The 16,046-nt window shown below is 37.5% G+C and overlaps 2 protein-coding genes across 6 annotated transcripts; both read left to right on the top strand.

The window, feature by feature from the left end:
- Positions 1 to 32: 32 nt before the first annotated feature.
- On the top strand, positions 33 to 11,437 carry LOC148715830 (uncharacterized). Of its 5 annotated transcripts, XM_088746447.1 has the most exons (19): positions 41 to 477; positions 708 to 1,304; positions 1,767 to 2,007; positions 2,200 to 2,312; positions 2,850 to 3,163; positions 3,493 to 3,766; positions 5,054 to 5,251; positions 5,841 to 5,998; positions 6,107 to 6,219; positions 6,561 to 6,690; positions 7,153 to 7,188; positions 8,111 to 8,315; positions 8,731 to 8,876; positions 9,279 to 9,431; positions 9,529 to 9,696; positions 10,141 to 10,239; positions 10,659 to 10,747; positions 10,820 to 10,880; positions 11,347 to 11,437. In XM_088746447.1, the coding sequence occupies exons 1-15, from the start codon at positions 180 to 182 to the stop codon at positions 9,607 to 9,609; spliced, it is 3,057 nt and encodes a 1,018-aa protein (XP_088602573.1). In that variant the 5' UTR covers positions 41 to 179; the 3' UTR covers positions 9,610 to 9,696; positions 10,141 to 10,239; positions 10,659 to 10,747; positions 10,820 to 10,880; positions 11,347 to 11,437. The 5 variants fall into 5 exon arrangements, with proteins under 5 accessions (XP_088602577.1, XP_088602576.1, XP_088602575.1 ...); XM_088746449.1 differs by lacking the exons at positions 8,731 to 8,876; positions 9,279 to 9,431; positions 9,529 to 9,696; ... (2 more) ...; positions 10,820 to 10,880; positions 11,347 to 11,437 and adding an exon at positions 7,820 to 7,996 and having other exon boundaries at positions 35 to 477; positions 8,111 to 8,250; XM_088746451.1 differs by lacking the exons at positions 8,731 to 8,876; positions 9,279 to 9,431; positions 9,529 to 9,696; ... (2 more) ...; positions 10,820 to 10,880; positions 11,347 to 11,437 and having other exon boundaries at positions 33 to 477; positions 6,561 to 6,736; positions 8,111 to 8,249.
- A 339-nt stretch (positions 11,438 to 11,776) lies between these two features.
- On the top strand, positions 11,777 to 15,228 carry LOC148715829 (separin-like). The gene is made up of 5 exons (XM_088746465.1): positions 11,777 to 12,027; positions 12,424 to 12,507; positions 13,942 to 14,050; positions 14,211 to 14,266; positions 14,905 to 15,228. Exons 1-5 carry the CDS (start codon positions 12,005 to 12,007, stop codon positions 15,116 to 15,118), a joined length of 486 nt encoding a protein of 161 aa, XP_088602591.1. The 5' UTR covers positions 11,777 to 12,004; the 3' UTR covers positions 15,119 to 15,228.
- Positions 15,229 to 16,046: the final 818 nt, after the last annotated feature.

Genomic DNA, 16,046 nt, shown 5'->3' with positions numbered 1-16,046 from the left:
CGCATGTTACCTGCGTTTTGAGCATGGCGTCAGCATATTGGCATTGTTCTCTTCCCGCCACAAATTTCAAGCTGCTTATTGGTTGAAGCCGGACTCGTCTTCAGTCTTTGTCAGTCACATTCTAGGCTTGGTTGCTAAGCTGCTCACGCATTCGCGCTTCACGTACTCTCTCCTTAAGCATGGATGCAGAGCGCCCATGCTATAAAAAGTGGAGATTTCAAGCCGAGGGCGAGCCTTCGCGTTCAACTATTTGGCGAAGAAAGAAACTTAAACGAAAAATTCAAAGCCACCAAGAAGATGAGTTGTGTTACAACGAGGTATCACCACATCAACGGGATTCTCAAGATCAAGACAAAACGTGTAATCATCATAGCCGCGGCAGTACGTTCTCATCAGAGCTACAAAGCGAAACAGAAATTTTGGAAAGTATGCAGACGATTCAAAGTGACAGTAGTTTTTCGGACCAATATTGTCTTGGTAAGCGTCCTTTTTATTCTTTCAAGTCACAAGCTGGGAAAACTAAACATTTTTCCACAGTTTTTTACGTAATGGCTTAATTGTTGATCTAGCTTGCAAACCCATAGAATCAATGTCAAAGTTTAAGAATAATCATTATATAGGACTCCAACATTCTTGTATACCTAAAGGATGGCCTAGACTATATCTGCCATTCAGTAATTTTATTTACAATTTTCTTTTGATATCAGATGGCAATAATTCCTTAATTTCTGAAAATGCTGCTGATCACAAATTCGATGAATTTGTCAGCTTGATGCAAGATATACCAGCTAATGAAGAATTTCCTGAAGAGAGTAACGCTGTGCAGGAGGAAGTCCCAGATACCTACATATATGCAGAAGAACTAGCTAGTTTAATTGAGGAAATAGAAGTGGAAAAAGTGGCATCAGGTGTCGAAGAAACAAAAGATGAAAGCATAGAACATGAATTGTTGTATCAAGATAGCAGAATAACAGTTGGAGAAAGTTTAGCTCTTACAATGGCATTCATTATGCGACACAAACTGTCCATGGTTGCCACTAATGATCTCATTGTCCTCCTTGAGTTGCACTGTCCCAAGGAAAATAATGCAGTAAAAGGATTGAGCCAATTCAAAGACCACATCCAATATCTGAAGCATCCTATGAAAAAGCACTTTTGTTGCCCTAATCCAAAATGTCAAGTCTACATATCTGTTGGTAAACCAAAGGATGGTGAGGTTTGTAGGATATGCAGTGGACTTCTATCAGATAAGTCTTTTTTCATTGAGCTTCCAATAGAAGACCAGCTGCATACAATTTTGTCACGTAAGTTATACAATATTCTTTATATTCTTTTGTACACTTCTGTTGTATGCAGTACTCTAAGAACCCAGGGCTCTCTCAAAACTTTGAACTAGTCAGAGAAAAATTTTTTAAGTAGCCAGGGATAACTTGCTGTCTTGTCAAGTGGAAACCCCGAAATGTATGTATATTTTCCCAGAATAGCCGGTGTGCTCAGGACAAGTAGACAGTGATTTATGCCGGTTGCCAGAACTTCTGGAGATCCCTGAGAACCACTGAAGTGCTCTGACAACTTTTGCTATAATTTCAGCTTATGTTGGTGCTGGGAATCTGTTGAGATGTCATAAAATTGTTTATCACAAGCAATCAGCTTCAACATGATGTTGATGATTGTTTTGCTATCACTACAATATGTAATACAATCTGTAAGCCAAATATATCACGTACATGTAGGTTTGACATAACTTTACTGTTTTTGTCAAACAGGTCCAGGTCAACTTGAAAAATTAAAGTACAGGTTTAAAAGAGAAACTTCTGATGGCAGTTCAATCCAAGATGTCTATGATGGTAATCTGTACAATATGCATTTAGGACCTGGTGGTTTCTTAGCAAGTGCAAGCAATATTTCACTCCTTGGAAACACTGATGGAGTTGCACTTATTCGATCATCAAGTTATGGAGTATGGCCAGTTTTTCTAGTGATCAATGAACTTCCTCCGCTTCAGAGGTGAAAAATAGATTACTTACATTCATACAGTTTTTGGTATATGTACAAGTCATAAGTCTATGTGGCTGTGGTGCAAATGCAGGCAAAGTTGATGCCTTTTCGTTTACTTTCAATGCATGTCATTATTTTAGTACAATATAAGGTTTAAAACAGATTATTTTTATCACTGTCCTTTTACAATTTTATTGACAGGTTCAGCAGGATGAATCGCATTTTTGCAGGACTTTGGTTTGGTAAAGGAAAACCCCATTTTCCAACATTCTTACAGCCAATTGCTATTTCTCTGAGGACTCTATATAATCCAGGTAATAAACACCCAGCACATGGTAGAGGTAGAGTTGTAGCCTTGAAAAATTATGAAACTCTGAAGTAGTTATTATTTTAGGTAAACAACTTCCATCTTAATTGGGTGACAAGAAAACCATACCAGGAGAATGTGAACTAAATTCTCAGAACCAATGTTACTGAGATTATATGGGTTTACAATAAATAAATCAAGAAAGTACATTTTAAAATATCATTCTCGAGAATTTACTTTTGATTTCTTTTTCTTTTTCTTTTTTTTTTTCAATAAACTTTTTCTCAAAATACATGTATGAGTTGCCAGACTCAGGGTGCGGCTTATCTGTGAGTGCGGCTTATCCTACATAGTGTACAGTAAACAATAATTTGCTATCGGATAATACTTTCAATTCATCACTTAATTTTTGATTTTTTTTTTTTTTTTTTTCAACCACCAAGCTTGAATTCTGGCCACCCTAGCCTACAAGGTTGTGTGAAACAGAGACAAAATTTAATTCCTACATAGGAATGATAAAGTAAAAGTATATATTGCTTTGCAGGATTGCAGGTGTCAGTGGGGGATGGAGATGTGGTCGATGTTAGAGGTATATTGCTCGATGTGACACTGGATTCCCCTGCAAAGGCCTTGTGGCTGCAGATGAAACAGTTTAATGGGTACAGTGGGTGCTCTAAATGTAAAGAGAAAGGCTGTCAGCATGTCATTGGCATTGGAAAGAAGGGCAGAAACAGACAGTGCCACATGTATCCCTACAATGCTTCCTCAAGCAGTGGTCATGGTGAGGTCAGAAGGCATAATGAGGTCAACGAGCAGGCCATCGAGGTGCTGAGGAGGAGGAAGGAAGGTGCCAAAACAGTAAGTAAACACTTGTTAAATTGTTCCAGAGCGTGTAACTAACCTTAAAGTTGATGGGACTAGTCTCTTTAGTCATTTTCATGAACAGAGAAACTCTGAAGTTCATATTTTGTTTAAAAACTGACTTCTTTAAATTCATCAGACTGTAGTTGACTACAATTTGCTGGTGATTGGTATTTGCAGCATATAAGAGTCGACTGCACCATGTTGTCAAATGTTGATGAACATGAAAAATTGTATATTGAATTTTCATGTACACCCTAATATTACAGAGGGAATGGTTTCTTTCTCATCTTGAGTGTTTTTTTCATTCTCCTTTATCTCCCCAGAGTTATGATATTGAGGGAGTTCTTGGTTTATCCTGGGCATTTGGAATTCCTACATTTGACATCATCCGTGGTACTGCCATTGATTACATGCATTGTGTATGTGAAGGTGTAGTGGAACAGTTGTTAAATAGCTGGTTCTCTCAGGACAACAAGGACAAGCTCTATTTCATTGGGAACAGAGTTGAAGAAGTTGACAAAGAATTTCTTTCTATTAAACCTATAAGTGAGGTAACCAGAACACCAAGAAGTATTATGGATAAGAAGGATTGGAAAGGTTAGTAAAGGGCCTCTGGGTTGTGTGTGTTATATATCAGTTTTCATCTATACAGTTTGTCTCGATGCTGAACAATGTCATTCACTACACCTTGCACTTGAATATACATGAATGGGGTTTCTTTAGGGGGGAATCCACCTAGGCAACTAAAATTAATTCAATTGTGACTCCTTGCATCAGGTTTGAACTTTCTTAAATGAAGAACTTTCAAGAAATTAAACTCGTGTATTTGAAAGAAATGACACACATTTCCTTAAGGTGTAGAATTGTATGGGGTGCCATTACCGCCAAAATTATATTTTTAAAATTATTCAGCCTTTTTTTCATTAACCACTTACTTTTACGAATTAACCATACTTGCCACAATATTATTTAGCCCATTTCAAAAATTATTCAGCCTTATTTTCATTAACCACCTACTTTTACGAATTAACCATACTTGTCACAATATTATTCAGCCCCTTTTTGAAAATTATTCAGCCTTTTTTTGATGGGGCCTGTTTTAAATTATATCCCAACATAACTTGCAGGATTATAAATATATCCCAGAGTTCTTTTCATGTCCTTTTCATTGCAATATGGCCGACAGTAGAGGGATCGCGGATGTTGCACGTTTTCTCTCCCAAGCTGCTACCAATTTCATAAGTCTAGCACCACAATCATCACAAGAGCTTCGAGAAACAAATAATACTTCTAATCGAGCTCAAGCTGAGTTGAAACGAGCGTTTTCTCCGTACCAAAAAGTTCACAACGCGCCATCACCAGTTGTAAGCAACACAACTTCACGTGGAACATCAAGTCAAGCAAAACATTTCACCGTCACAAGGGCTGCAAAAGAGAGAAAGAAACCAAAGAACTAACAATCAACATGAGGTAGATCAGAAGTAGTGTTAGTTGCTCGAAACTCTTGTGATGCTAGACTTATTAAATTGGTAGCAGCTTGGGAGAGCGAACGTGCAACATCCGCAAGTTATGTTGGGATATAGTTAAAAACAAGCCCCATGAAAAAAAGGCTGAATAATTTTCAAAATGGGCTGAATAACATTGTGTCAAGCATGGTTAATTCGTAAAAGTAGGTGGTTAATGAAAATAAGGCTGAATAATTTTTGAAATAGGCTAAATAATATTGTGACAAGTATGGTTAATTCGTATAAGTAAGTGGTTAATGAAAAGGAGGCTGAATAATTTTAAAAATATAATTTTGGTGGTAGTGGCACCCCATAGAATTGTACACTGATTTGATTGAATCTTTGATGCAGTATCTTGTAATCTCTTGATTTTCCTTAGCATCAGAAAAAAAGAATTTCCTGCTGTACTATGCCGTGCCACTTCTGATGAAGTACCTGCCAGATATGTATGTTCTTCATCTGATGCTTTTAGTTGGAGGAATATACGGACTGTTGAAAGAAACTATCTCTCTCCAGGAGAGGGAAAGCTCTGCTTCATGCCTTAAGTTATTTTGTGCACAGGCGTCTACTCTCTATGGTATGTATTTGTAATATCACAGTTAGGTTGCTCCATTCCATGCATGTTATGATAATCTTTTTGTTCTCAAAATTTGAGAAATCTTGAGCAAATTTCCCTTTGTGAACTTTTTTCTGAGATCTCATGTTGCTTTGTGACTGCTTCATTTTTTATTCTCTCGCTGTCTATCGTTACCTTGGAAATTTAGTTAAGTCGGATGAGTGTTAGATTTGAGTGGGAATATCCTCAAACAGATATCTTTCTACTTAATACACACAAACTTTCATGAGCATGTTTAACAAAAGTTGAATGCCCTTCATAAACAGGTAAAAACAAACGATATAAAAACCCGACGTTTCGGCGACTTCATGACGCCATTATCAAGGGTACAAATGAAAATAAAATTAACAAATGCGAGCTCAAGAGTTACAACTAATTCTAAGTAGTTGTAACTCTTGAACTTGCATTTGTTAATTTTATTTTCATTTGTACCCTTGATAATGGCGTCATGAAGTCGCCGAAACGTCGGGTTTTTATATCAATCGTTTTTACCTATCTATGTATTACTAAATCTTTGTTAATATGAATGCCCTTCATATGCTCTTTGCAGGTCCACAGTTTATGACATATAATGTTCATCAACTGTTACATCTGAGAGACTGTGTTGAAGATCTTGGGCCTCTTTGGAGTCATTCTTGTTTTTTCTTTGAAGACCTTAATGGAGATTTCCGTGATTTATTTCATGGTACACAGAATATTGATGGACAGGTACATGTAATTATAATCATTGTTTATATCCGTGCAGATAAGAATGAGAAAATGTTAAGTTAATGAAGTATAATTTTTAACTGGTCAGGAATGTTTTATTTTCTTTAGATTCTGGATGGAGTTTCTGTGATGCAAAAGTTGCCAGAGCTGGCTTCAGAGCTCTCCAGTTTCGAAGCTCAAAACCTGTATTCTCAACTCACCCAAAAAAATCACTACAAAAGGTAAGTTTCAGAATCTGTGCAATTAATACTTTTTATCACAGATAGTACAATCATTAAACAAGAGAGTTACAAGAGAGATATCGTATATAAGAACGATCCTTCGCAGTAAAGCACTATTTGAGCAATAGTGGAAATCAAAGTGAGATATCATTGGGATTTTCTCTTTTTTGAAAAGGAAATGTCTATTACACAAATTGTTCTGAGCAAACCCATATGCATTGATCCTATAAATATAATTACAAGCTTGCAAGAGTTTTAGTAAATATCTGTGCATGATGTAAGGTTGTGGTGTCCATCTAACCCCTTTTTAACACTTAATTATCATTAATTTGATGTTCCAGGTCCAAAACTGAAGAGTTTGAACTGAGGATCTTTGTGATCGGGGCACTGGAAAAAGTTGCCATTAATTCAGAGATCCTGTCTGAAGCAGAATGGAAGGCACTAAGAAGAGAACTACCAAGTTGGGGAAAGGTGTGGTCTTTTAAGCGATGCCAAATCAATGGAACAGTGTATCACAGTGAGCGTTACAAACGAGTAACAGCATGAAATAACTTTACTGTTAGCCTCTCTGGAAAAGGCAGTCAGAATATGGCTGTGTCCTTAATTATGTAAAGGTTCAAGAAAAGTGCCATCAAGCATCTTGTAGAAATGCAAAGTGTAACCGCCGGTTGGAATGCAGCTACTTTGCACTACTTTGAATTCTGGATAAGTACCAAAACCAACTACCAAGTCTAAAAGGAAGAGTTGTGGTTTGTCATATCCTTAAGGTCGAATGGACAACAAAGGTTGTTGCTATTTCTCTGAGGTGTATTGAGGGAAAGTATATGATGGTGTCAACTTCGAATGGAATTTTTGCTTGTCGTTTGGCAAACAGACTAGAATGAGACTGATTGTTTGAGGATAATATTAACTGTCCTTGTCTGTTACTCTTAGACATCAAGCTGTTACCAGAACAGGAAAGAGAATAAAGTAACATATTAAAAATTGTTTGTTGAACATGAAGTTGTGCTGAAAATGAAGGGTTAATTTCTTTTGTTTTATTCCCTTGATGTGAATTCAACATTGAATTAATCTACTGGTAATTGGTAAATTTGCCTTGTCCAAATCAGCAAAACAGTTATTTTTCAAATTTTTTTCTTTTTTTTTTTTTTTATGCAATTACGGCAAATGTATAAACAAATTTCATTTCAACTTCTTATGTCCCCATAGAGCAAGATATCTTAGCTATAGTGAAGATTTCAAAGAGGAATTGTTTACCTCTAAAGCTTAACTTGGAACTAGTTTGTAGAACACTCATCTATACTATAATGGCAAAGTTTACGTCCTTTTTGTTAATTTAAGTTCAAGTTTCAACTCAAATTAATTAACGATGACCTCACTGACTAGTGACCAGGGATATTTTCAATTCAATCCCTGTGATTTTGTTATTTTAGGAGAATAGCAAAAGATTTTTCTAAACCTTTGGTATATATGATAACACCTTTGCTTGTGAGTACTTGTAGCTACTGTTGCATTTGATAGACTTCTATTTGTTATGTATACAAAAGAGGGAGATTTTTCATGACCTTGTGAAATTCATTTGGATGCTTTTACCTCTTAGACATGGTACACAACTGTCCGTGTTTACTGGTATCCCCAATTACTGTGGCACTAAGTGACTCAAAGTTTATCTGCTCCTTTACATGGAATGCGAAAACAAGGAACTAGAACATGGCTGCCAGAACAGGGGATTACAGAACAGGGAACTAGAACATGGATGCCAGAACAGGGAACTACTGTAAGACATGGGATGTCATAACAGGGAACTAGAACATGGGATGCCAGAGCAGGGAACTTAATAAATCTACAAGTAGATTTCTCTTTATTTTGTTATTTCCTTTTTGTCTGTTAGGAAAACAAAGGAGATCTGGTGAAGCTTGCAGAACGTCTTTCCTCCTTGTCACTTGATGACTCTTCAACTAATACTGCTCACCAAAAACTGGCCACCCTGATCAAGACTCGAAACATCATGAAGTTTTCCTTGTGTGCAACTGAGAGATACAAACAAGGTCTCTTCACTCCTGAAGAAATTTCCCTATTGCAGAACATGCTTAAAGGTACATTATAGTTATTTTACAAGCAATAGCGAGCTTTCAGCTGTGTTATGCAGCCGAACCAGCTTCAAAGAAAGTGTTTAACTGTTCCACTTTCTCAGGATTGGTTTGTAGAACAATGTGACTCTTATAACAGGAGAATATTTTTTTCTAGCGAAATGTAATTGTCACTAATTTAACAGAACTCTTTAAGCAAAATGACTTTGTCAAAAACATTTTGTTACCAGACCACATCATTTGACTCTTCCCAATTCTTCAGCTCATGCTACACATAGATGATTACATTTGCCATGAATTTTTAGTTCCTTTGACAAGTAGAACTGAAATTTAATTTATTACGTTGAGCAAATAATGAATTTGGCAATAATCCTATAGTGTGATATTGACAAGGTAAGAAATTAGAATTATTGTTTTCTAGAGTGGACTGTTTGCACTTTGGAAACCTTCACACATCCAGTAAGCAAGGACAGAGAACTGCTGATCTGCAGGATAAGGGCTGACTGTGATCCTGCTGTGGTTAAGATTAACACAACATCTGGAGAAGCACAGAACAAGGATTGCACTGTATGTCGATGTGTTTGTAACAACTTGGTTATATTGCGGTTACTCTGTTGTTGTATTTAGGGAGAGTGGACCTCAAACCTCTACGTTGGAGGAGGTAGTAGCTTACAGTCAGTTGAGATTCTGTAGTACAGGTGTAAGCTTTGTCCAAGGTCACCATAAGGGGTTTTTGGGTAAAACACTGAATTCTCACAATACCTCTTTATTCTAGAAGATCACTAGAAATACGTCTGAGCAAACTGTCTGGATATCTGACAAAACACTGGGGATAACCTGAGCTTACTAGTAGATAATTTCTCATTTAACCACTAGAAAGTCTGTAAGTAATGATAAAAGCACAAGAACAGGGTTGGTGAAGTAAATTAACCTAATTAACTATTGACTGAAACAATTTATTTTGTAAAGGGAGACAAAGTTGTTATGGATCTCTCAAAGCTGTTCCAGTCTAGTGTATTGGAGGAATTTATAGACATAATGAATGACAGCATCAAAAGCATGAATATTAACAACACAACCGAGTGGTGGACACTAAGGACAAGGCTTGACAGGAGAATGAAGGTGATCAGCATTTCAACTCTCACGAGCGATGAATGTGTATCCTCTCCTATGACATGACTGAAAGTCTAAATTGTAATAATTATGGTCATTTCTTTAGAACCTTTTGGAGAAACTTGAAGGTTCTTGGCTTGGAAGATGGAGAGGAGTTCCTCTTGGTCAGCCTATTGATGAAGAGTAATGTGAATCAATAGCATCCTTAGCCAGAGAGTTGGAAGAGAAAGTTTCAATCCTGTGTGGATGCCGATTTGATAATCATTTGCTTGAAGTATGTTGTGCATGAATCAATCAGAGTTTCCCGAGTTATAAGGATGGCAGATTGTATGAAAAATGTTTTGTCCATCAATCTTTGTTATGATTTGTGTGCCATCTTCTTTGGTGCTTGACCCAAAGATGACAATTGAAGTAGCAAAACCTTGCATAGTAACCGAATGGAAACTAGGGATGGTTGAGTGGCAAGAGCACTCACCTCCCTGCTGTTCCACAGGTTCAATTCCCAGACCTGGTGTCATATGTGGTATGTGGGTCGGTATGTCCTTGCTCCAAGGGTTTTTATACAGGTTCCTTGGTTTTCCTCCCTCCACAAAAACCAACATTTCAACGTTTCACTTTAAACCAGTGGACAAGAAGAACCACCTCATGGAATGCCGCCAGCTAAATCCCATTGTCATTATTAATATTTTTATTAGTAAGTGTCCTTTGTTTGTTGTAGGTCCTCATAGATTCGTCATTTTGCTTGTCAAAAAAAGAAACTGCTGAAGCACTGATTGAAATTACTGCCATGGATGCTACCTTACCTTCTTTTGAAAAAGTAAGAACAAGAAAATTTTTGTTCCAATAAAAGAATTCATAATCAAGTGTCTAAAGTAAGTTGGAATTTCACTGCTTTTGTCAAAGCATAGGGCTAACCCTTCACTCTAATGAAGGGCTAAAGTCAGATTTAGCAACTACTTACATTAACTAAATTGTAATTTAGTCCACTTGTGTTTGCTAGACATAGCAACCCTCTGGTTTTTTTCTTCTCAACCTCTATTGCAATAAGCTGTTGTGATTATTTTTGTTTTGATTATTTGGTGTTTGATAAAATTGCACTCTATTGGTTTATCATCGTCAATTGCCTGACAGCAGAATGTGTTTAGTCTTAGCAACTAGAGACAAAGGGAGGTTCCTCAGCCTTGGCCCTTAAGTAATCATCTCTCATTTCATGTTCTCTCACATTGCGTGTTTCAGCTACTTGATGAAGTTCAGAACTTCACTGACAAGCTATTTGAAGATACAGACAAGAAAAGCTGCATAAACAGGTTCAAGGGAACGTAAAGGTTAATTTTCTTTCTCACCTTCATTACTTCTACTCTCGAGAAATTATTGATGACAACAAAATTCCTTCTCAGGTCTGGAGGTCACTCTGCAGAGAACATTCCTCATCATCCTGTAATCCTAACTCTTGGAAAAGTAAGAGCCAGCTTTTTTAGGTCTTACATTTGTTTAGTAATCAGCCATTAAATGTATTCTAGCTCTAGCTCTGAAGACCTGACAACTGAACAACCAATATGTGGGTTCTTTGTAAATAGATGTTGGTGAACTGTCAAGGAATCAAAGCTTAGCCAAACACAAGGGTGGGGGAAAAGGCATCTGTAATGGACTGACATTCCATATTAGTTTAAAAAGTGGTCATATGCAACATTAGTGTAATGGGTACTGGTTGCTCACCATTATATTCAAGGTGTTCAGACACTAAAGTAGATTTATGGGCATGCACACATATGCTGTAATTGCAAGATGTGTGCCTAAATTGTGGTAGCAGATCTTACTTATCAACTCATTCAGTATTGGGACATACTCTTCTACAATATTTGAAACCAGAGTCAATTTGTGGCATATCTATACATCAAACTGATCTGTATTTTATGATTCATAGGATATTCAGCATCTTCCATGGGAAAGCATACCCATCCTGTTTGACCAACCTGTGACAAGGGTCCCATCTCTGCAATTTCTTTTCTTTAAGGTACACATTCCATTAAGAGGTCTTTGAAAGTTTGAAGACCTGACTTGTTTCTCAAAGAACTGTCATGTTTTCTCCCAGAACCATATTGATTTTTATCTCTGCTATGCTGTCAACAGTGGAAAGAAATTTTTTTTTAATTAATTATATCAACCCTGATGCCCACTGATTGTGTAAACCATGGTTTGGGTTAGACCTTGTGTAAAGAACTGGCTCATTTGGTTTCTGGAGCATAATTCTCCCTTACAATAATAGTTTTGTAATTTTAGGAAAAGAAGTTGTGATCTGATACAAAAAAAGTGTCATTTCATTATCTATTAGCCAAGGTAAGCATACAGGAAAAATTGTCAATTGATTGAATAGAATGATGGTCTTTTGAAATGTGGTTGCCTACCACCACAACTTTTGTGCCAGATTCTTAGCTTTTAATACCTTGATATTCATTGTCAGTTAATATTTTTTTCTGCATTTTTCTTGATAGTTATCGTGTCAAAGACAGTTGCCTGAGATTGATCCTGAGAAAACATTCTATGCACTCAATCCTCAGAATAACCTACCCAACACCCAGAAAATGTTTCAGAAGTGGTTTGATAGGTACAAAACACAAGCAAACGATTGAAGCAAATGAAACAGAAGAAAGACCTGATGTTGTGTTTCCTATATATTAAACTAGGCTATACAAGTTGGTAGAGGTAACACCAATATATTATAAACTGAACAAATAGATTCAATGTTGCTGTGTGTCTGTTTAGTAATAGATCACAGATGACATCAAAATGTAGTAAGAACAAAAAGTGACACAGGAAGCCCAGCCAAGTGTGTCACTGATTTTGGCATTTTGGCAACATGTAATGGTTTTAAAGGATAAGAAAGCAAAATGTTGTTGATGATGACATTACTCTTGCACCTGTTTTTTAATAGATCACAAGTACGAACCAATCAAAATGCTTGTATAATCCAGCTTATATGAATAATTGTTGTCACTTGCAGCAAAGATGGATGGCAAGGTATCACAGGAAAGGCTCCCACACAGGAAGAGTTCAGGAGTGCTTTAACTGACCATGACCTGTTCATGTGAGTTATTGTAAAGGCTCCAGTAAGGGGCCTATTGGCCCACACAGCCAACCAGGAGTATTACCACTCACCCCCCCCCCCTGAAAATTCAGCAGAAGCCATTTGTCCTTCTGGGTGAAGAGAGGCACTGTGAGAGTAAAGTGTTTTGCCCACAAACATAACACACTAACCCAGCCAGTACTCAAACCCAGACCTCTCAACCCAGAGTCCATTGCACTATTCTAGGGTCTCCAGTCAGCTTTGACTGTCCACGACCTGTTCATGTGAATAACTAAAAACACTCCAGTAAATCTCCTTTTAAATGAGCCCCCTCTGTCTAGAAGATCAAGCTTCTGGTATGCCTCCTATCTCTCATCAGTCTCCACTTTACCCCTCTCTCTTTCCCCAACAAAAACAGTCATGCACTGGTTATATTATCCTCCATTTGAGAATGTCAGCTTCCATCTTTAAACATTACAAGTTCTCTACCAAGAAATGTATACAGCAGATCAGCGGGAATGTAAAGAATTATCATTTGGCTCTTACAAAGTTTTTGAAAAGAACCTTCCTCTCACACCCCTCTGATATGCATACCTCTAAAATAAACCCTAGTTCTGAAACCCTGAAGATTTCTAAGCCTGCCATTGACAAAGTAGAGAATTTAAAAGGTCATAGAGGTTGGATATTTGCAGAGCTGTTAGTGCTGAAATACTGAGAATCATGATTCTTGAATGTTAAATAAGTTGACTAAGATAGAGACAAAGATACTTTGCGTTTCTTTTATACATACTTGAAATTTTGCTTCTGTAACTAATTAAGTTGGATGACCCATGTTATTATCATTCTGATATGTCTGTATCAGTTACTACCAGTAATGATTTATGCTACATTGACTGAACTATATGCAAATTACAACTGAAACAGGGGAGATGGTGTTTTCTTTTATTTTAGAAGTGAAATCAGTATCTATGACCCTTTTTATATGACATTTGATGCTCTTGCGTGAGTTGCAGTTGCTTAGCTGCTAAACTGGGTCCATAATACAACCGTTACACATATTAAGGATCATATTTGCTGTAGGTGCTCTCAACCAATACATCGGTTGACATAATTATTTGTTGAGAGTCAGTTAACATTTGACCGATATGTTGGTTGACATTTGGCTGACAGTCGGTCAATGTATCGGTAAAGATATTGACCATCAACTGTCGACCAAGTCTCAACCAAGTATCGGCCAGCTGTGAACCAACCATCAACCAAGTGCCGACTGACTATCGACCAAGTGTCACCCAAGTGTTGACTGACTTTCAACTGATATATCAGTGGAGAGCACCTGCAGTAAACATGATCCCATACTTATTAGTTCTAGATGCGATAAACATTTTCAGATAAGGGTATCTACAGTAGAAAGTTTTGTTGTTGTTGCTTTAATCATCGCATCAATATTCTTTCTAGATATTTTGGTCATGGCACTGGGCGTGAATTTCTGCAGGGTGATGACATTCAAAGGTTGGATTGTCGAGCTGTTACTCTGCTTATGGGTTGCAGTTCGGGAAAACTACAGGTTAGTTTATTCCTGACCGTGAAGGAAAAACATTATCACATAATTGTTGTTGACAAACCAAAAAAAGGCAAAGGAAGTGTCCAATTGTCTGGTTCAGATGTGTAGTTGGTTGAGACTAGGCATGGGGCATATAAGTAACCACTCTATTTTAATTCATTAGGCTGGTGGAGAGTGTGAGCCAAGGGGGATGGCCTTAATCTATCTTCTGGCAAGCTGGTATGTCTTTGGCATTCATTTCTTGTGTGTTAGTTCCCTTACAAAGTCTTTTACTGACGTGCTATATTGCAGGTTTCAACAGCTTTTTGCTTAAGCAGCTGTTGATATAGTAGTGGGTAGCTGTCCTTGGAAAAGGGGTCCTAAGGCAAGACTTAAATATGAGAGCGAGCTCGCAGGCTCAATAGACAGCAGTAAGAGGACTCATGGGCAGTGATAGACAGCTGATAACCAGCTTTTATTGAACCCTCTGGCTCTATTTGACAGAGCTCAACACTAACTTTTCAACTTACTAGCCAAGTGGCCAGTCACAACTTAGATGTTATGACAATTTCAGTTTGTTTACTAGCTACACTGGCTAGTGGAAATCGAAAAACACTGGTCAAAACTGAATTTCTACAAGTGTGTGGCTAGTTGGCTATCATTAGTGTCAAGTCCTGATTTGAACCCAAATGTCAACTGCTATTGACCTTTGTCGTTGGGAAACTCGTATAACTTTGCTTTCCTTATAGGTTGGGCACTCCCTTTTCTTGGACCAGACCCTCAAGGAACTAGTTATTCTTCAAAGACCATAGCTCTACTCTATGGTTCACTGTATAGATATGTAGCATGTAATCTATTTATAATGTATTCACTTTCAGCCCAGCCATCATTGCTAACTTGTGGGATGTTACTGACAAAGACATTGATCGCTTCAGTGAATTGCTGCTGAAACAGTGGCTTCAATCTGGGTCTTGTTTCTCATTACCACAAGTACTAAGCCAGTCGCGACAAGCTTGTAAACTGAAAAATCTGATAGGAGCATCTCCTGTAGTTTATGGCCTTCCAGCTTACACTAAGGAACAGAATGGTTAACCAAGGATTATATACTAAAATATCTCTAGTTCCAGTGGGCAATAGCAAAGTATTTACTAGTGCTGGTTGTGTGGCAAAGAGGACAAGCATTATGCAGAGTGCGTTTGGAAATGGTACGATTTGGAACGATTTGCCAAGCGTTCTAGATGCCTGTCAAGCATCACTTTATGCAGATGACACGGTGATCTACTGCTATGGGTCTTCCTCTCAGGAGCTGACTGAAAAGCTCAACCAAGACCTCCTGGCTGTGGCGAAATGGCTGAATGAACATAAGTTAACACTGAATCTGGACAAAACCAAATGCATGCTCATTGGCAGTAACAAGAAGTTACAGAGGAAAATAGCTCTAACTGTTTCAATTTTTGATCATTGTATAAACAATGTTACTTGTTTTAAATATCTTGGAATCTTAATATCGTCTGATTTTTCGTGGACAAATCATGTCGAATACATGGCAGGGAAAGTTAATCAAAGGCTTGGCCTACTTAGACGCATTAAGCATTTGTTACCGTTTAAGGCGCGCATCCTTTTTAATAAAAGCCTTGTTATGCCCTTATTCGAGTATGCTGATTTAGTTTGGGGAGACAAACATAATGTAACTTTAATGTCTAGTTTGCAAGTGCTTCAAAATAAGGCGGCTAAAATAATATTAGATCGACCTCTGTATTCCTCTGCGTCTGATGCGTTAACTACACTGAAGTGGTTAACACTAGAAAAAAGGCGCTTCCAGCGCCGATGCGTACATGTATATAAATGTCTTAATAGTCTCACGCATCACGAACTAACATTAGTCACTCAGCAAGAACAGCATAGTTACAACACAAGAAATAAAGCAAACCTCAAAATTCCATCCGTTAAAAGAAACTGGGGCAAACAAAGAACTGGCTATCATGCTGTAAGTGATTTTAACTCGCTGGACAAAACTATA

The sequence above is a fragment of the Stylophora pistillata genome, unplaced genomic scaffold (genome assembly GCF_964205215.1).
Source record: "Stylophora pistillata unplaced genomic scaffold, jaStyPist1.2 SCAFFOLD_50, whole genome shotgun sequence".
Taxonomy (NCBI): Eukaryota; Metazoa; Cnidaria; class Anthozoa; order Scleractinia; family Pocilloporidae; genus Stylophora; species Stylophora pistillata.
Note: the sequence above shows the minus strand (reverse complement) of the source record. Positions and strands in the feature narration are given on the sequence as shown.